This window comes from Zerene cesonia, chromosome 7 (assembly GCF_012273895.1).
Source record: "Zerene cesonia ecotype Mississippi chromosome 7, Zerene_cesonia_1.1, whole genome shotgun sequence".
In the NCBI taxonomy this organism is placed as follows: domain Eukaryota; kingdom Metazoa; phylum Arthropoda; class Insecta; order Lepidoptera; family Pieridae; genus Zerene; species Zerene cesonia.
Window position 1 is genome coordinate 8,130,529 of NC_052108.1, and position 20,757 is coordinate 8,151,285.

The 20,757-nt window shown below is 34.0% G+C and overlaps 2 protein-coding genes and 1 long non-coding RNA gene across 3 annotated transcripts in view; 1 reads left to right on the top strand and 2 right to left on the bottom strand.

The window, feature by feature from the left end:
* The window catches only part of LOC119828281, a 119,620-nt gene extending 110,795 nt beyond the window's left edge, over positions 1-8,825 (bottom strand). Inside the window, exons 1-2 of the long non-coding RNA XR_005287761.1 lie at positions 8,360-8,825; positions 7,565-7,805 (exon numbers count right to left, since the gene is read on the bottom strand). This is a non-coding gene — a long non-coding RNA (uncharacterized LOC119828281). The remainder of the gene's footprint in view (positions 1-7,564; positions 7,806-8,359) is intronic.
* Positions 8,826-9,016: 191 nt separating this feature from the next.
* LOC119828236 (mitochondrial cardiolipin hydrolase-like) lies at positions 9,017-9,983 on the bottom strand. Its single transcript, XM_038350340.1, has 3 exons — positions 9,524-9,983; positions 9,124-9,443; positions 9,017-9,037 (listed from the first exon to the last, which is right to left on the bottom strand). The coding sequence occupies exons 1-3, from the start codon at positions 9,981-9,983 to the stop codon at positions 9,017-9,019; spliced, it is 801 nt and encodes a 266-aa protein (XP_038206268.1).
* Positions 9,984-10,381: 398 nt separating this feature from the next.
* Positions 10,382-20,757, top strand: part of LOC119828237 (lysosomal alpha-glucosidase-like) — a 14,889-nt gene continuing 4,513 nt past the window's right edge. Inside the window, exons 1-14 of the mRNA XM_038350341.1 lie at positions 10,382-11,032; positions 13,050-13,217; positions 13,767-13,833; positions 14,047-14,263; positions 14,774-14,976; positions 15,682-15,827; positions 16,284-16,458; positions 16,778-16,868; positions 17,619-17,787; positions 18,177-18,246; positions 18,538-18,670; positions 19,458-19,567; positions 20,125-20,241; positions 20,673-20,755. Coding sequence (XP_038206269.1) covers positions 10,674-11,032; positions 13,050-13,217; positions 13,767-13,833; positions 14,047-14,263; positions 14,774-14,976; positions 15,682-15,827; positions 16,284-16,458; positions 16,778-16,868; positions 17,619-17,787; positions 18,177-18,246; positions 18,538-18,670; positions 19,458-19,567; positions 20,125-20,241; positions 20,673-20,755 — 2,108 coding nt within the window. The 5' untranslated portion in view covers positions 10,382-10,673. The remainder of the gene's footprint in view (positions 11,033-13,049; positions 13,218-13,766; positions 13,834-14,046; positions 14,264-14,773; positions 14,977-15,681; positions 15,828-16,283; positions 16,459-16,777; positions 16,869-17,618; positions 17,788-18,176; positions 18,247-18,537; positions 18,671-19,457; positions 19,568-20,124; positions 20,242-20,672; positions 20,756-20,757) is intronic.

The following is a 20,757-nucleotide window of genomic DNA, read 5'->3' on the forward strand; positions in this document are numbered from 1 at the left end:
CAACGTACAGTAACAAGGCAATATTTCAATAACTACATTGTGTTGCAGAAATTATATGCCTACATTAATTTTAATAAATCACAACTACATAATAACTGTAGACTTTCTTAACGCATATACAATGTTGCCGATGCATTTTGTACTACTTTTTACCTTTTTATTGTTCAATATTAGAATTAAAAAAAACAAATAACACGTGTTGTACACAATGATTATCGCAACTCGTCGCATTCCATCCCATTTAACTATTGTAGGTGTACTTTTTTGCAAGTCAAAATGGACAGCGTCGGCTCGTCTGATGTCCGTTATGCACTCAAATTACTAGGCAACCACACGTTACCGATTCTGCGGGACTGTCCAATATTTCGTTCGACTTGGAACCAACTGTTTGGATTGGGGATCCTTAATTATAGACTTCTATGGAATAATGTTAAGATTGAGATCATTCCGTATGATGATTCCTAGGAGAAATTTAAACTCATCCGGTAAAAACGATAATTGAACAGTTGTGTAAATCTATACAGATAAAAAAATATATTTAAGTAAAAGCAGCAAATTGTAACACAAAATTGTAATGTAACACATGATTTTTTAGCGTGTTTATCTATTGTTTGTTAATATTAAAACGATTGTCATTATATAAATTAACAACTTGATATTTTAACCTTACACCATTCAACCACGTTTAACAATCATTAATTTAGAGTTTTATTTAATGGAAATATGATATAAAAGCTTATATTTTTTAAAGTCCGCTACCACCCGTAAATATGGTCATCTCACATATGCCTAAGCTCTCCGTCTTGCATGCGCGCGCGCAGCGATTTTTGCGTAAAAAATGGCGGTAATATATAGGATTGAAAAAGTATTAATTGTCTGTTCGCCTTAAGATGGATACGGAACACGCGGTATATAATGGGTGTACGTTTTTGTACAATTTTATAGAACATAACTCGTCATGGCTAGCGATTTGGAGTTGGTCGGGGTTTGAAGTCTTTAATGACACAAATATATAGTATATATTGTCCTTTTATATGAAACTCTAAGATGAATATTGTAGCTATAATCTTCCCACTATATAGTGTCTATTCTATTCCATTCTATATTATATTATTTAGTATTAGCATGGAATTCTTACCTGCTTGGCCATGCCTTTGGCAATAGTAGGGTTTTATAAATACATATTATATCCACATGTTAAATTATATGTGTCGGCGTAAGATTGTAGAAACCGTTCGATTATAATCTGTCGACAAAGTGTGATCCATAAGCTTTGCATGCAATTAAGCACATTTCTCGTTACTATTATGTAAATAAATCGCAGTTATATATTATACTGAGAATATGCTTCCCGAATTTCGATCAGATGCAGGTAACAGGATGCGTGTCGACGGAGCCCTATTTCTGTGCAGTTTTTAAATACGGTTGCTACGGTTTGACAAAAAGACGCCAGTTCGAATCCCGCCTCGTGATCAAATTTTCTCTGTTCTTTCAAAAATTTCTCAGTTTTTAATTACATTAAACCATGTTATTGAATGCCCATTTTACAGTTCAACGGTCTCACATCGATAGATAACAGTGCACCGAATCGACGGAACCTAAGCGAGATTTTAATTTAACGGTTTTTCCAATTTTACAATGACATATTTACGATTATAAGGAGGAACCTTAGAAAATATACCTACCGTATTATTTACATATGGAATGGTGTACATTATGTGTACCTATTCCATGCATGCAGTATGCAAACGTGCGAATTGTAATCATTATAATGTTTATTACGAGATAATTTAGAAGGCATTGAATTGAACGTATACCAAGTCGGGATTCAGGGCTAAATCACATAGCAAAATACGCCACAGGCTATGAACTCACTGAACAAGAAGTCTATAACAACCACAACGAGTAAATGATAGCAAATACTATGATAATGGTATGTTTGTAAAAGATTATACTTCCTGGCTTAAATTGAATGTCTTCAGATTAATGACTGCGCCCACTCCTACAGCAGAGTATTGTAAAAGCTGTTACAGACGAGTGGACAAAAACAACAGACGACCGTACGATGTGAAGACGCTCTAAGGCACATGTTATGAAAACACATCCATCCTCAATTTCGCCTTCTCTAAATTAAATGTCCTTCTTAATAATACATCTATCTTATATCCAAATATCACCAACGCGGTTCAGCGGATACAGCGGTTCGAGAGTTATAATATACACACAAAGTTACATTAACAGATAATAACATTTGAATAAAAAATCATAAATTTTTCTGTTACATTCTTTATAGGCCTGGAACACATACACAGAGCTGCCTGTGTGTTCCATCTCAACTAATCGAGTTAATAAAATAGCTGGCTTATCCCGTGCCTCGGACATAACAGCGATTCAACTCTAGCGCTGCCCGTAAAATACATATTTAACGGCTATTTAAGCCCGTTAAATCTAACGAAAACAATTACGTATAATTCAATAGCATCTAGGGAGAAACAATGTAGGCACACAATGTAAATACATGCGTGATACAATGATGTTTAACGTCGAGTTGATAGTTCACTACTCTTTGGGTAGAATGAAAATGTGTGTGAGAATTTACGATATAGTACCTAACTTGTATACCATAAGTATTTGGTACATTATATAGCCACTCATAATCTACAACATTATAAGCGTGGAAGTCTGCATGCTTATAAAACTATTACCGCTAACCGATTTTTGTGCAATTTCGCATTGAGATAGAAAATTTTCGTGCTCTAATACATGTTAATTTTTTGAAATGATCAAACCGTAATTGAATCTCTACATATCCCATATATGTAGAGATTCAATTACGGTTTGATCAACGGTTTGATGAACATTTTTATTTGAAACCTAATTTACTTTTCGTTTTAACAAAGTCATGTCATTGAACTGCATCATTGCAATTTGTATCACATAACTTCCTATATACATAAGCATTAACTTAAACTTAATACTATGAACATGCACAACACTTCAGAAGATCCATCCCCCTACATAAAAACCAATCCCAGTAGCATATTAACATTTCGAAGTAGTTAGTTACAGCACATTAATTTTTCGTGTAACAAGCTAGCAACATTGTAAATTTTACAACTATTTATATCACTGTATATTAGTAATGTAGGTCGTTATATACACGCCATCGAGTCTAGACTGGAAGGTGGCTTTTTTGCTTTTTTTGCTAGTGGAACCCTATCCGACCTAGGGTAAAAACAGGTTTTCAGTACTGTCATATTTACTTGTACTTCCATCGACTGTATTATTAAGCGTTGCACTTAAACTGTGCTAAGGTATATATACCATATTAGTCAATATGATATAACAATAACCTCGCACGTTTACAAAAAACGCTTTAATGCTCGTATAGTTATGGTATAATACACAATTAATTACATATTGTTCGGAATCAGTTATACAACTTAAAGACGTTGGAAACCTTTCAAATCAAAAACGGCACGCGACAGCTTGCAAACTTCACCAACTGTTTAATCTGCATTAAATATAAAAAACACCCCTTTATTTTAGCCCCTACGTCGTGCGCATAAAAACAAAATTCGCTTGCCCGACCCCACGGTATCGCCGGACTGTGCACACAATGCATTCGCCGTGCACCAGTTTTTTCACCCGGTTTTTGTAAGACGTTTTGTGCAAATCTTTCTCATTGTACAACGAAACCTGGAACACAATACTAGACTCGTCTGCGATCACACACCTGGCCGGGGCCGCGCTTCCGAAAGGACGTAACCGCCGCAATCGTAAACAGATAAATCGATACTATCCTCGAATAAATAGGGGCCCTATTGCCGCGCGCCGATCGAGCCTCGCCCGTGGCAAACGCACCAGAACAATGGCGTCTCCAACGAAACGCCGAGACATTTGAGTTACGGGATGTCAAACATCGCTCGGGATCCGCTCCATTTTGCTTTCAATGCGAATGCAGGTGATGTTACTGTTGGAGCAACGTAAAATTCAATTATTCGCCCATTCATAAGAGAATTATAGATTTCTTCCCCCGTTGCTATGCAGAAGGGATGATCGTCTTTCTAGAGGTCCATAAAACGACGGCTCCTACAAATTGGTCGTAAATTATCAGAATTACTATACGAGTCTGCGGGCGCTAAGCCCGTTATGATTGTGTCGTAAAATATGCATTGAATACGCTAGCTAACGTTGGGCACAAAGGACGTCGTTAAGTGTTATTGAAATTATATCGATCTTAAATTTTATGCCCGAAAACAGATAATAAACTTTTATAAATACACGAACCCACTCGAGTTCCTATTCTACCGTATTTATAAGCTTCTGTTATTCTTATTTGAAGTTTTAACTATGTGTCATTATTTTTTTATAATCTCAACTATTGTAACGAAATGTTATCAAGTTTTTATTACGTAATAAGTTTTAACGATCCGCACATGCACATTGAAATATTTCCTTTTTCTACATACTTATATACGATTACACCTTACTAGACGGTTGGTTGTTCACCCACAGCTGTAATTTGACCCAAGATGTATATCTATATCAAGTAGGTATTCTTGAGTTAAGTTTAATAAACAAACAAAACTTCTAAGCCTTTCCAGTTCACAACAATACTATAACTATATCAAGAACAAATTAAACTGTTCATCTAAGTCTTCTTATAATGTCTTCGTGTTACAGAATAAGAATGATATGAAGATCGCTAAAAGATGTTAAGTCGCCAAAACTTCCAGATAACCGATATCTAATAAGACTAACCGTGCTTATACGATCACCGTAGTACTGTTCATTAATTTATCCATTGCATATCCCGACAGAACATCTGACCATCGTGTACCAGCAACTCCACCACAATTTAACCCGCCACCTGACATTTACCACGTAAGCCGAAACAAAGCACAATCCCTCAACTTAATCACCGCAGCGCTGATCGCATATTCAGGGGACTTTTATTCTCGACTTCCTTCCACATATTTCCAATTCTGGCCCGCGTCCGGTGTTGTTAACCCTACCACGGCTTTTGTTTGTAAATAAAAACATTTTAATATGTTAAGCTGGGCGTGAGTCACAGAGGTGGGACACAGCTGGTAGCCGCTGCGTTTCGATATATTTATAACCTAACTACCTTTAAATGTAGTTAGTGTTTGAAGGCTTGTGCGTAAACCGCCAAATGGCATATGAATTAAACATACTAAAATTCTTGCATGTATGTTTTTAGTTTAAATTGCAAAAGTACCAAGATTCAGAAAGGCTAAATTGAATTATTCTACATCTTTTATTTGATTTTCAACGTTTGACTATAAAAATCGTTAATGTTTAAAATATTTTCTTCGCTATGTATTTCTCAATGGCAAATTATCGGTTATGAAAATATATGTATATAAGTTTGTAGATTTTGGTTGTTAAAATATTTGTGTCTAATACAAGTATAAAGATATGAATTTACTATAATAATTGATAGTGCATAATCTTAACATCGTATGCATTCAATTAAGTAAAATATTGTTTATTACCTATGTTAAATACATGTCCAATAAGCGAAACTAATCTATTGATAATCTTTATACTGTATACCGTTATTATACCTACCTACTAGACATTCTTATAAAGGGTTTTATTGACTCTTCAATTAGCATGCTAGAGATTGCAGCGATGTAATTGACAATAAATTAGAATACAGACTACAACAGCGATCGAAATATAAACACGTTAGCCGTTGATTTATATAGCGACTAAACTGTTACATTATTCCCATAAGTGAACAATAAAAATTTAACGACTTTTCAACTATCGTCGATAAGCATCTTTACGACTCGTCCCAAACAGTTTCCTAAAAGAACAACTAATGACCACAGTTTGTATTCAGGAAGAACAAATATTATTTTAATTTCGTATGCACTTTCTGGGAATGTTTTATGTTTCATTTCCGAGAACATAGGATCATAGATGCTAGTCGCTCTTTTAATCAAAAACAGCTGAACGGAATTGTATGAAATTTTGAATATACAGATTGTAGTCTGGATTAAAACAGTATTGCTAGCTGAGTACAATACAGGTGTAACTGAGAATTACAGCTAGTCCTACTAATACTACTATCCAACTTCCTACTTTCTACTTATACGTATATACTTATCCTTCCTACTAATATTATAAATGCCAAAGTTTATAAGGATGTGTGTGTGTTTGTTGCTCTTTCACGCAAAAACTACTGAACCGATTGCAATGAAATTTGGTACGTAGATAGCTGGACAACTGGAATAACATATAGGCAACTTTTATCCCGACATTCCTACGGGATACGGACTTACGCGGGGGAAACCGTGGGGCGCAGCTAGTTTAAAATAATTTTAATAATAACTTACGAGAATTGAATTATTGGTAGTAAGCCTTGTGTCAGACGATCTTATTGAAATATTTATTTATTCAATCAGACTTATGTTAGAAACTGTTTCATCATCATACATATTATTTATTTACCATCGGTGCGGACTGCCGTTTATACATAAAAGTGCTGATATGAAACTCAAGTAGAGTATATGTTTGTTCTTTGCATCCTTGAAAATATTAATATATTTTTAATAAATCGATTAAATGTTATACCTACATATATACCAAAAACTAACAACATACGAAAATGTTTCTGTAGAAACAAATATTATATATGATATGTCAAGCTTGGTTTTAGTCAATACCAAATAAGTTTCAAATATTATTCATTGAACTAGCTTATAAAGCGACTTCTACATTTAATTAGTATTTTTAAGGGCAACTTTTCTGAAAAAGAAATAGTCTCGGGTAAGCCTCAAAATAAAAATTAATTTAAACACTTCTTTAATACTTGCTATAAAATCTTCTACTCACCTATGAATGTCCGATCATAACCGAATCGGAGATCGTTTGGAACGAATAGAAAGACAGACAGACAAGATTCTTAACAATTGTTGGTTGTTTTATAATATACAATATGTGGCCGAAAGGTTATAAATTGATTGCTATTATATATGTATAGGTTTTATCCAAAAATATATACGCAGAAATATTTTAAAAATAGTATTACTCAAAGTAGGGTGGCGGGCCGATATACGCCCCCTTGGAAACTTCCACTTGGCTTTTTTTACTCAGTATTTAAAAAAAAAATCTTAAATTAATATCCGCTATTCAATTCATTGGACTGGGTATATATAGTACATAAGCAATATGGATAATATCAATATGAAGAACATTATTTATGATTGCGTAATTATTTTTATAATCGAAAATAATACTCTAAATTTCTTTTATAAATGAGCTAAATGATCATATTCTCATATAGATAGACTACTAAAACGTTTAGAAATTAATAAATGTGAGAACAAAATTATTGTATATGAAAGAATAATTCCTTGCGACTTTTCAATATAATTAAATAATTAAATTAAATGTAATAATAGTTCTCATTCAAATTCCTGTTTTAATACCTACGGCACCATCTAGTGGAGCATAGAAGAAACTAGTAAGGTTTAGTGTGGGTGCCTCTCACCGCTAGATGTCACTTAAAGCAAAACATCAAACTACATACCAGCGCCACCTGTTGTGCAGTAGCAGAATGCGCTCAACACTTGAACAGCAATGATTCCAACAACGCCATCTATTAGCACTGCATCCAAAACGCACTTTTCAAAACACAATCATCTAGCACACATCACAATAATTTCTCACGTTTTTAATTTATAATCCACATAATTTAGATGCACTGAATTTATCACATCTTCATGTATATTGCACTTTTTCTGACCATTTTGCATGTTCAATGAATACATCTGAAAAAGTGAAAAAAATAAATGTTAGCAATTGTATTAGTTCTAAAGTATTAGCTATAAATTTTTACTGTATTTGTTTCAGTGTTATCAAATGTTTTCAGGGTATGAAAGAACAACATTTATATTTTTAACATTTTATATTTATGCAAATATATATAGAGTAGTATGAATATTTCTTTACACTCAGTTTTTGTTTTATCTTGATGTTTCCAATGCATAACCCTTGCATATAGTTGTATAAAAACACTTTGATAAGCCTAACCTAGATTGAAATTGCAAGGGCCACATGTTTATTTCTATTGATGCATTCTCTTATTTATACTTTTTATAATTTCAATATTTTTTTTTTTAATTAATTGATTCAAAATATGAATAAAACTCAAAATATAATGATTTCATTCGTTCAAGGTTGCACTAGAACATTCAATATCTATTTTTTAATTATTAAAACGCAATGACCTTCTCTAGATGTCCTCTAAATAGTGCAAGCATGTGTCATCACTTTGTGTATATTAATCTACTTACTAATTGCAAAAACGCATTTTAATACGTACCCCAGTCATGTAGACTTCCATTTCATTATCTAAAACATTCGTTTTATTTGGGAAAGTTTTTCAGAAAAATAACCAAAATGCATGCACTGATCAACCTCACACGAACTTTTGAACGTTTATTTTTTTTGAAAAAAGAACGATTTAGGACCCTTCTTGTCCTATTGACGGGTAGATTATTCTATGCCTCAAAGCACAGAAATGTTAATTAAGTAACTTTTTTTAATGAAAACATAAAATTTCGATGTAAAGTGCAAGCACGTGCACTTTATATGCACTTATTAGAACTATTCACTAAATAAATGTTACAGAACTGCGATATGTCCTATATGCGGCATAATTACTTTACACGATTTAAACTTTCTATCCTACTTCAAATTAATATTAAGTTTATAACCAATTCGAATTACAGCGGCTGAAAAAACTACACAAAGAAAACATATGATCGATCGAAATTAAATTGAAGTGCACATGGACTTGTCTATGCTTCTATCTGTCATTTTAAGGAACGATGAATGAACGATAAAAATATAAATTTGGGATGTGGTATTGCCAGATAAAACAAAAAATTAAGGTTTACATTTATTTTGGGTACTTACAAAATAAGTTGAGTGATGATTTTTATTTTGTATTAATTAATATTGCTAGATGATTTTTTCGTCACATATTAGACATAAGCACCTGTAAAAACCATAAATTTATATATACACCACCATTACATAAGTATTATTTCATAATTAGAAAGGCTATAGAAAAAATAATCTTACCGGTTCATCCTCCACCCATAGACTTTCGAATTCCTTCTCGAATTTACTGACGATATTAGAATTAGATGTTACAATAACACTTTCGTGATTAGAAACCATTGCCTGAGTGGACCAATTCAATGAACCAGACATTACAAAACCTCTGACAGGTTTTGGTTTGAGCTGTTTTATGGGGTGTCTGGCAAATTGTGCATGTACGTTTAATTTTTCTGCATATGCTTTAAGTACATTTTTTCTCTTGATAGCTTTTGGACCGTCAATGATGCAGAATTTGTGATGCATCAGAATGGATTTTTTATTCATTTGCACTTGAATAAAACCTAAAAATAAAAGAATTGACAAATTACCTGCATATATGAAGTTATATTACATAATTGTCTTATTTGTATAGAATACTTACTATATTCCTTTAATTTCTTAATTTGCGAAGGAGGTGTGAATGCCATATCACTGTCAACAACTATTCTTACAAGCACATGTTTCTGTCCCAACCTTATTATTTGTTCTGCTATTTCACTGCTTGTTATAAGGTACATACAAACATCTAGAGTTTCCCGGGCTGACTTAATATATTTGATTAATTTAAAACAATTTAATTCTCTGCTTTCACATATAGTTACATCTTTATTTGGTGGGACTCTGATTGTGTGCCGAACAACATCATCCGAGAATAATATAACATCATTTATTTCACGGTTTTTCATATTTAAAACATCACTGCATGTGTCATCACTAATTGGGTCGCAATCTGGAGTTTTTCTTTGATCGAAAAAATATTTGCATAATTTTTTCACCACCTGTGAAGCAACTACTACAGTGGCTGTAGATGCTAGAAGAATCTTTGCACTTTTCCAATCCATGATGAACATTTAAGTTAACTCAATATATTAAGTAACAGCCACATAAAATAAAATTATTATCACAATTCCACCACCACGCTGTCCACGCATTTCATTTTGAGTATAATTAAAGGTATGAGACAAATAAATTTAAAATACCCTCAATTTTTTTTTATTCATATATAAATAGTTGAACTATTGAGAGGTTTATAAAAGTTTTCAGTTTAATTGGAAGCTATTTTAAGCAAACATGACATAATATCAGAAAATTCACGATATCTGCAAATCAAATGCATATGACTCAAGTTGTATGATGGTTGGGTGAAGCTTATAGATAGATTTAATTTTCTGACAGGGTATATAGTTATCTGTGGATTAAACATATATTATAGTCTGTTGTTGTCAAATAAAAATATCAAATTTAAATTCATCAAATTTAATCCCTTATTTAATCATCTTTTTAAATTGTTGTGTATTTCAAGAATTTCAATTCCAATATTTTCGAATCATAATTAGTATGAGTGACCAAAGGAATTAATTTAATATTTTTTAGAAAATTTAAATGTTCACGTCGTAAATATTTACAGCTAGGTAATGTTTATTTTGAGACAAAGAAGTCGTAAGTTTAATCAAGTGCTTATTTAAGAATGTGTTACTTTTTAATGCAATAAAATAATTATAAGTCAAATGACTGTTATTGATTAAGAAAAAATGCCGAAAATTCCTTATAAAGTTGAAAAACAAGAAGAAGATGAAGATTACGAGATTGTCTCATTCGAGGACTTTTGCGATAAATCTCCAAACGCCAAAGCAGATTTATTGACTCTTAATGATAATATAAATTACCGTTTGTACTATGAAAGCGGTAAAGAAAATAAACTCGATGAGACTGGTGAACCATCGGGCACAAACGACCACACAGAAACATCGCTAAATGGTTCGAAAATATCGCACAAGAAAAAAGTTCCTTTTACGCCATTCGGCAAAAGTGACAAATCCCGTCGAGGATCATTGTTTAGTGGCGTGATACCTAAATCACGATCGGATGGTGATACTATGAGAGAACATAGGTATTTATATTGTCTATACACAAAGGTAAAATCGCTTTTGTCGCAAGTAAAACTATTCTCAAAATATATCATTTAAAAATTATATCCGACTGAATGATTGACTTCACAATATTTATACTCTTAAACTCAATCAATAAAAAATACCACACCAATAAAATCTACATACACTGTAATAGTTTATGATATAATACCCATTTCTACATTCACTCATGTGGTACCAGGATTAAAGGTAGCCTTTGTTCTATCTATCTATCTCTGTGCCAAATTTCATACAGATATGGTACATTGTTTTTGTGTGAAAGATTAACAAACATCTTTACATCTATACTTACAAACTTTTGTATATTAGTAGGATAAATATGTTTCTAGTTCTGAGTTTCCTAGTTCAATAACTTCTTCATCAAGTGTGTTCATTCCTATACTCATTAAGAATAATGTATTAACCCACAATACATTTAAATAAGTTCTATGACATTGATAAAAATAAATAAAACAAAATGAATGTACAATAACTTATTTATAGTTTGTTATCTATTACATTTTTACAATATATACACATGTATATATTCTTAATTGGTATATTATTTTGCAATTCAATGTAGAACATTAATTCATAAATAGTTTCAGTAGTGCCTTTTATATTCAGCTTGGTAAGAAGGAAACACAATTAAATTCTAGTTATAGGACAAAAACATTTTGTTTATATTTATTATTATCGTTAAAAAAAATTAATGCAATAAAATGGGTGCAAAATGGGTGACTGAGCTGGTGGCTCCTGATGGTAAGTGATCACCACCACCCATGAACATTGGTAGGAGTACTGCTGCTGCAAATGCATTGCTTGCAGTTAAGGATAAAGGATGAAGAAAGGATTGAAAGGAATAGACTTGGAAAGGTGGGAAAATTATATGTTCCTCTAAAATTATTGCAACAAAAATTTTATAAGTCAGAATATTTATTCACTTTTATGCTTTAGCAGTTTATATTATAATTTCTATTTTTAGTTGTGTTTTGTTTTCTTCAAGAATTAGGTAGTCAGATACTAGTCAATGTGACAAGCCTTAGAGAGCCCATATCATTAATGATGCCCTTAAATTTGATTGGAGGTAAAAACATCAATTTTGAAAGCCTGGATGAAGCTGAATATGGCCATTTGGCAAAAATAATCTTTTGTTTTCTTTTTTCATTTAATTATTTATATTCTGTATTTTAGGTTAAGTATATTGAATAAATTATTAATAAATTGATTTGTAGTTATGCATATATTCAACCTATATTTCTTTAATTGTAACAATTGTATTCAATTTTATATCCCATTATCTTGTAGCGAGAGTCCTATATTATACTGGCTGTCCGCCCGGGCTTCGCCCATGGTACATATATAGCCTATTCTCAATAAATGGGCTACCTAACACTGAAAGTATTTTTCAAATTACATCAGTAATTCCTGAGATTAGTGCGTTCAAACAAACAAATGAACAAACTCTTCAGCTTTATAATATAAGTATAGATTATTATATGCACACTATTGTATACAATAATAAATATGTATAGTATAAAAATGTTTAGTTTACGTTATATGTAACTGCAAAATATTTATAGCTGATAACATAACACAACATAAACACTTGCATTCTATAAATTTTATGTGTGTTTTGTTTACATTTTCAAAGTATTTCAATATCACATTGAATCATTATCTTTGTAAATTACAGTTGAGCTATAAACTAAGAATAATTATTTTATTTCTAATACAACATTGAATATTATTTTCCATTACTCTCCATAGATAACTCGAGACATGTGGAACATTATTTCTCTGTATTAAATAATTAATACATAACAACTACTGATTACAATGTAATTTTTCTGTTTATTTATTATTAGCAGTGAGCATTCATTTTGTTCTTAATGAAATTTACTCTGGTTTCATTTGTAGCCTATTATTATTTTTCCATTAGTACACTCTTATTAACTGCATGACTAGGTGTTTACTTCACATTTAATATCATTGCAGATACGAAAGGTTTTCTCCCCGTCGAGGTTGTCTCAATCGCTGGTTAGAGCAAGCGGCAGGTCTATTGCCAGGGATGCTGGTAGCAGGGTTGTTGTGTGCCCTTGGGATAGCCACCTGGTGGGCGGTGGGGGGCGCGCTCGCTGGCGGCTGGGGGGATGATCAGTACCGGTAAGTTAGTAAATCAATATACAAAGTTATCCATACCATTTTGGTATGGTTGAGTGCATTTTGTTGGTTGTCCTTTTCTAATGGGAGAAAAAACAAAAGAAACCAACTGTTGTGCATTGTATGCTATGTAATAAATATCTTTAAGATCTTATTTCTTTCAAATCTAGTATATAGTATATTATTATATAAGTTGATATTTGTGCTCACTGCAGCAATACATGGATTGGGCCTCCTAAGGCTTCAGGCCATAAACCACCATGCTAGCCAAGTGCGGGTTAGCAAATATCACATTTTGATGAAATTAAACATTTTTGGACATGCCGGTTTCCTCAGGATGTTTTCCTTCACATTTTAGTGATGTGGATAATGTGATGATAAATTAAAATATTAATTTATTTTTTGTCAAGTTTGTCTGGTGTCAAACCTCTGACTTTTCGATAGACTTCAGAGATCCTAACCACTGAGCGAACACTGCTTGTTTAATTATTCATTTTTTATTATTTGAAATCTAAGATGAAGAAATTTCAATTAATGTACAATTAATTTAAGGAAATTGTGGGAAAGAGTTCATCCAGATGAAGTGAAGAATGTTATTGTACCACTGAATGTAGAGAAGGTAAATAAAACATAATTAATACATATTGTATTTTTATCTTTCTTTCTTTCTATTTTTACATTGTATGAATAACTACTTACTTGACTTATGACTTGGTTATATTCTGATGTATGAACTATTCATCAATTTATTATTCATCCTTTATTTTAAAATATTTACTTATAACCTAAAATAACTATGAACGCTACATAATGAAAATCCATACATTCACAGCCAGTGAAGACGGAATACCGCCTCCACGACCACAACAACCTCAGCACCAAGAACCGGAGCAATGCAACTGACAATAAGAAGAAGGAAGTGAAGAAGGGCTTTCTGGAACATTCTCCGGAGGTGATGAAGGAACTTTGTGCCAGGATTGTTGATGATTCAATGCGGTTCGACTGTTTTCCGCAAGATGGCGCCAATGAGGACGAGTGTGTGAAGCGAGGTATACTTGTATTAATTTATAATTGTAAAAAGTAGTTTAAAATAGTACTATTTTTTATATTCCAAACAACATTGATAGAAAATGTTTTTTTTTATTATTATTTGTATTTATCAACGCACAGCCATTGAAGTGATCAGGCTAACATTGACATATAGCTACTATGATGTAGGTATCCACTAAGAAAGGATTTGATAAATTTTACCCCACACTTGGATAAAATAGGACCAGGAGGATAAAATTTTGAACACGCGGGCGAGGCTGCGAAATTTTAAAAATAACAGTTAAATTTAAGTAATTACTAGCTAAACAAGCAAACGCTGTTCTGAGTTACACTTATCATTCAGTGGTCTGAAAAATATATGTTGACTGGTTCTCAGATCAATTCGATATGCACACAAAATTTCATAATAATCGTACCAGCCATTTCGTTGGAGTATGGTAACTAACATTGTGGACATGAGAATTTTGTATAGGGATGTGTAAGATATAATATCCACATGCTACTTTCAGGTTGTTGTTGGAATGCCAAGGACCACCTGCCATACTGTTTCTACCCGCCGCAATATGAAACATATCAATTTATGAACAGCACTGAAAACAAACACGGCATGACTGTGTACTATTCGCGAGCTTTCGACACCGGATATCCGGGGCAGTTTGATGTTGCCAGGATCGACTTTAATTACCTCACAGATGATATATTGCAAGTTAAGGTACGTTTTTTTTTGTTTTATATGCCCGACCCGTTTGGATTCAAATTTGAAATGTGTGGTTGATCTTTTCAAACCATGTCATTTTCATATAGCAACATGATATGGATTTTCAATTTTCCACATATTCATTAATCCTATAGTTGGCTCTCTGGTCTCTGCTCTCTCTCTCTAAATTTTTCTGTAGGTTTTCAAATACTATTTAACTGTAATTTTTGTTTTTTATTGAAATAAAATCACTACATAGCATAAAACAAAATCGCTTTCTGCCATCTGTGTCTGTAAGCTTAGATCTTTAAAATTACACTACAGATTTTTGACGGGGTTTTTTTTAATAGATATATATATTTTATAGATAGAAGTGGAAATTTTATATCTGCCCACCACCAGCTCTATTACCGAAGACATAAAAAATGTACCCCCTAATAATATCTCCCCACTCAACTCTACAGTTTCTATCTCCCACAGATATCAGACGTATAAAAAGAGAAAGTCTGCCCCCAAAAAATGTCTCCCCACTCAACTTTATAGTCTCTATCTCCCACAGATATCAGACGTATAAAAAGAGAAAGTCTGCCCCCAAAAAATGTCTCCCCACTCAACTCTATAGTCTCTATCGCCCACAGATATCAGACGTATAAAAAGAGAAAGTCTGCCCCCTAAAAATGTCTCCCCACTGAAGTCTATACACAGTGTCTGTGGGCACAGATATCGGACGCGGAGCACAAGCGGTTCGAGCCCGCGTACCCCGCGGTGCCGCTGGCGGGCGGCGCGGCGCGCGCGCGCTACCGCGTGCAGCTGGACAGCTCGGCCGTGGGCTTCAGGCTCGTGAGGAACTCGGACAATGTCACCGTGTGAGTTGCTTCACTCATTCAACTAGAGGAAACTTTCGTCAAGAGCCGGGATTCGAACCCGCGTCTTTTTGTCAACGCGTAGCAATCACTAGAGTCTCGGCCACCCGTGCTCCCACCAGCAATCGCAATTTCTTCTATTCTTTCGGATTCATGTACACAAGGGGCATCCCGCCTAGTGATCGATTTTTTTCTATTCTTAAAATAATTATTATTTGTAAAAGCGTTTTAATGCTTTAAAACTAGAAATTAAATATGAGTTTGTTGTTGATGGTATTTTTGTAAATAAATAATTTATCGGGCTAGGATTCTCCTGGACTTTGATTTGGTTTGGTTTCTTGGTTTTTTTTAGCTACGGTTACTTTTTACATTTTCATAGTAGGTCGATAGGTAAATAGAGCGAGTATAAAAAAGTATCGATAATAAAACTATATAATAATAATAAACGATCGCTTTCAGTTGGAATGCCCAGAACGTTGGTGGGCTGATACTATCCGACAAGTTCCTACAGCTATCCGCCATCCTACCGACGAACTACACGTATGGCATCGGCGAGAAACAGGCTAGATTCCTAAACGATATGAATTGGAAAACGCATACGTTGTTCAATAATGACATAGCACCTACGGAAGATGTGAGTTTAGATTTCTAACCGACTTTAAAAAAAGAGGAGGAGTTTCTCGATCCGATTGTTTGTTTTTTTTGTGTTTGTTGCCTCTGCACTTTCTGTGTGATTCGGTGAACCGATTTTTATGATTTTTTTTTTTTGTTTGTCAGCTGTTACTTTTCGTGTGGACATCATTCTTAAATATAATTATATACGATTTATTGAATTCGGTTACCAAATAATGAGTGGATGTCATTCATCAAATGTGTCTTATACGTTAGCAAGACAAACATCGTAGCAAAAATAAATATTATTTCATGTATATAAATTAAATGTTATATTTAAGGCGAATTTATATGGAAGTCATCCGTTCTACCTGGCGCTGGAGACGAGCGGCAACAGTCATGGTGTCTTACTTCTCAACTCTAATGCTATGGGTAATTTATTTTTATTTATTTACTAGACGCTCGTCCCGGCTCTGCCCGCATAGCAACATACACACATACATAGGGACAGACGCGGGAGCGACTGCTTTATACTACACAAGGTGCGCCCCGCGGTTTCACCCGCGTAAGTCCGTATCCCGTAGGAATATCGGGATAAAAAGTTGCCTTTATGTTATTCCAGTTGGCCAGCTGTCTACGTACCAAATTTCATTGCAATCGGTTTATTAGTTTTTGCGTGAAAGAGCAACAAACACACACACATCATTACAACCTTGCGCATTTATAATATTAGTAAGATTAGTAGGATAGTAGGAAGGATTATCCTGAGGGAGCATTTGTTCGGGATAAAAAGTATCCTATCACCCAAGTCAGCTCATTCCTTGTCTCGATACCAAATTTCAACAAAATCCGGTCTGTGGTTTCAGCGTGATTGACGGACAACCATCCGAACAAACAAACTTTCACATGTATAATATTAGTGTGCTCACTGATCACTAGCTTTTCGTATATTTATCACTACATAAAATAAAGTCGCTTTCTCCATCTGTCCCTATGTCCCTATGAATTAAACCTTTAAAACTACGCAACGGATTTTGATGGGTTTCTGTCTTAATATATTGAGTGATTCAAGAGGAAGGCTTATATGTATAATAAAATCTATTAAACTACTCCGAATTTAACGCGTACGAAGCCACGGGCAAAGGCTAGTTTAATTATAAAAAATCAATTTTATTCTCACAGACATAGTCCTACAACCAACGCCAGCTATAACGTACCGCACCATCGGGGGCATACTGAACTTCTACATATTTTTGGGCCCAAGCCCCGGCGAGGTCGTGTCCCAATACACGGAGATTATTGGTAAACCTTTTATGCCCCCGTATTGGGCCTTGGGATTCCATCTTTGCAAGTGAGTTTCGATCAGCAAATCAAGCTTTTTTGTAATTATAGTTTGTGTTTTTAGTGAAAAGTATTTGTGTTAGATTTGTTTGTTTGTTAGTTCTGTTTGAGTTTTTCTCTATACATTAACATATAAATCTAAATATATGTATATAACTCCACGTTGACTGACTGACATAGTTATCTATCAACGAACAGCCCGTAGGCATTTTTGATGAATTCTACCCCATTAGTTTTATATGTTCCTTATACTAAGTAAATATTGTTTTTTTTTTTGGGCAAATCCTGACTCCAAAATTCAATGAAATAAAAAAACTAACCGCTATACGAAGGAAAGAAAAGAAAAAAAGATAGGAAAAATGGAATACAATTGGTGTTAAAAGAAAGTACAATTTTCAGATACAACTACGGCTCGCTCAACGTGACGCGCGACGTGTGGAAGGCCAACAGGGATGCGGGAATACCTTTTGTGAGTTTTTTGTGAGACCTTTTGTGCACCGGTTTTGATTAACCAAGTTACAGGTGCGTGTGTGCGTGTGTGTGCGTGTTTGGGCGTGTGTGCGTGCGTGTGTGTGTGTGTGTGTGTGTGTGTGTGTGTGTGTGTGTGTGACATCGTAACTCCCGATCGGATGAAGCGATTTTGACTTTTTTTTTTTATTTCTTTGAAGTATAGTTAATAGGGTGTGTTTTAATCTATATTTTTTGAAAATTGGTCAAATATATTTATCGTTAACGCAATTAACAATTGTTCTCGTTACAGGACGTGCAATGGAACGATCTAGACTACATGAGAAACGCCAACGATTTTACCTACGACACGGAGAAGTTTGCGGGTTTGCCGGAGTTCGTGAAGGAGCTGCACGACGCGGGCATGCATTATGTTATGCTTTTCGGTGAGTATTATTAATAAAATATTAAAAAAAAAAAACGTGAAAAACCATGGGTGCAACTTATAATTTCGAATGTCTGTATGTGAACTTGAAAATTTATGTGAAAACCACGCAACAAATAAAATATGATAGATAGGAATATACCGTATCGTATCGCCGCTTATTTTACAATATTTAAGTAATAAGGTCTATTATATAATTAAAAAAAAATAGTTTAACACTCGCAACTGAATCGCAGTGAACGCACTACAATACGCGATCGCTTGTTTCATGCGAAATTGTGGTCATACCTTGGAAGCGATGTATCGATCTGTTTGATATTGTGGCCTTTTTTCAACATACAGATTGAATAATTGTCGCCGATCCTTAATATGTGTGCAAAGAATATAATAGAATTATAAAGAATATAATTTGAATAAAATTGGTCCGTTTAAAGTGGGTCAAAATCGAATTTAAATTAGTCAGTTTTACAAACATACAGGTGAAGCTTATAAGCCGCTAAACTGTTTATAAGTAACTAGCATTTGCCCGCGGATACGCACCCGTAAAATTTTAAGTAAAAATCACTATGTCATCTATGAGTGTGTGTTCACCTATGAGTTATATATATTTAGATGGATAACTAGCTGCACCCGGCAAACGCTGTTCTGCCTCACTCTTATCATTTAGGGGTATGAAAAATAGATGTTGGCCGATTCTCATAGATAAGCACAAAAAAATTCATCAAAATCGGTCAAGCCGTTTCGGAGAATTTTATACATTAGATAAATAATAATAATTAAAATTGCAGATCCCGGAGTGAGCGCGTCGGAGAAGGCGGGCGAGTATCCGCCCTTCGACCGCGGCCTCGACATGAGCGTGTTCGTCAAAAACTCTACAGATCAGCCGTTTGTTGCTAAGGTAGACGTTTTTTTTTTTACTTTTCACGTTGTCACTTGTTCGTCCTTTCATTTCAGTGAATCCACTCCACATTACATATGTAATCACATGTGCGTGCTTACGTACGTAAAAGGGCGTGTTTTTACGTACGCACGTTAGCTTGATGGTAAACGATCACCACCGCTCATGAACAGAGCAGAGGCTCAGACCTCTGAGAATGCGCTGCCCGCTTTTTAAGGGATAAGGGATAAGGATTGATGACTGATAGAAGGAACGCACCATTTCACGCCGGTTTTCTGTTGAGGTGTGCTACTTTCCCGTTAATACCGTTTATATATGATTCAATGCAATAAAAATAAACAGAAAATGTATGATATGCCTCGAAATGCACAAACATTTCTTTCAATTATTAAAAACCATGCTAATATACGGGCAATCATTTTGATTTTTTTTTTCAAACTATTCCCGAAGCAATTTAACATATTAGCATAATTACTATGCTACTAATACTAAAAAAAACTATAGTAAAAACTAAACTATAGTAAACATTTAATGAAGCTTTTCTGTATATATGTCAGGTATGGAACAAGGTGTCGACGGTGTGGCCGGATTTCACGCATCCGAACGCATCGGCGTATTGGAAGGAATTGATGGCGGACTTTCATAGAACAATCAACTATGATGGGGCTTGGATTGTAAGTATTTAACCGACTGCAAAAACAGGGGTGTTTTTCAGGATGATTTTAGTTTGTATTATCATTGTTAGTTACCCAATGGTAACAAACACAAAATAACAAACAAGTTATTGAACTTGAAGCTGGCTCAACCGATTTTGGTGATTCTATATCCCATTTAAATCAGTTAAATTTGGTCTAGTTCTGACATTTTAAAAATGGGTAATTTAATGTTTTTTTTTTACATTTGTTTAGTTTCAAATCTTAATATCAAGAAATATGCATCATAATTAAAGTTTTTAATGTTAAATACTTCTTTGAAATAGTTGATATTATGTTTCATGTGAATTTTATTGCTCCTCTCAGTGCAAATGTGTACGATTTTTTTAGCCGCCTATTTAACATAGCTTATAATTATGTATTAATGATTAAAAAAATTACTCCCCACATAGGACATGAACGAGCCGTCCAACTTCCTCTCGGGCCCGCTGCACGGCACGTGTGCCCCAGAGGAGGTCCCCTACAGGCCCTATAGGG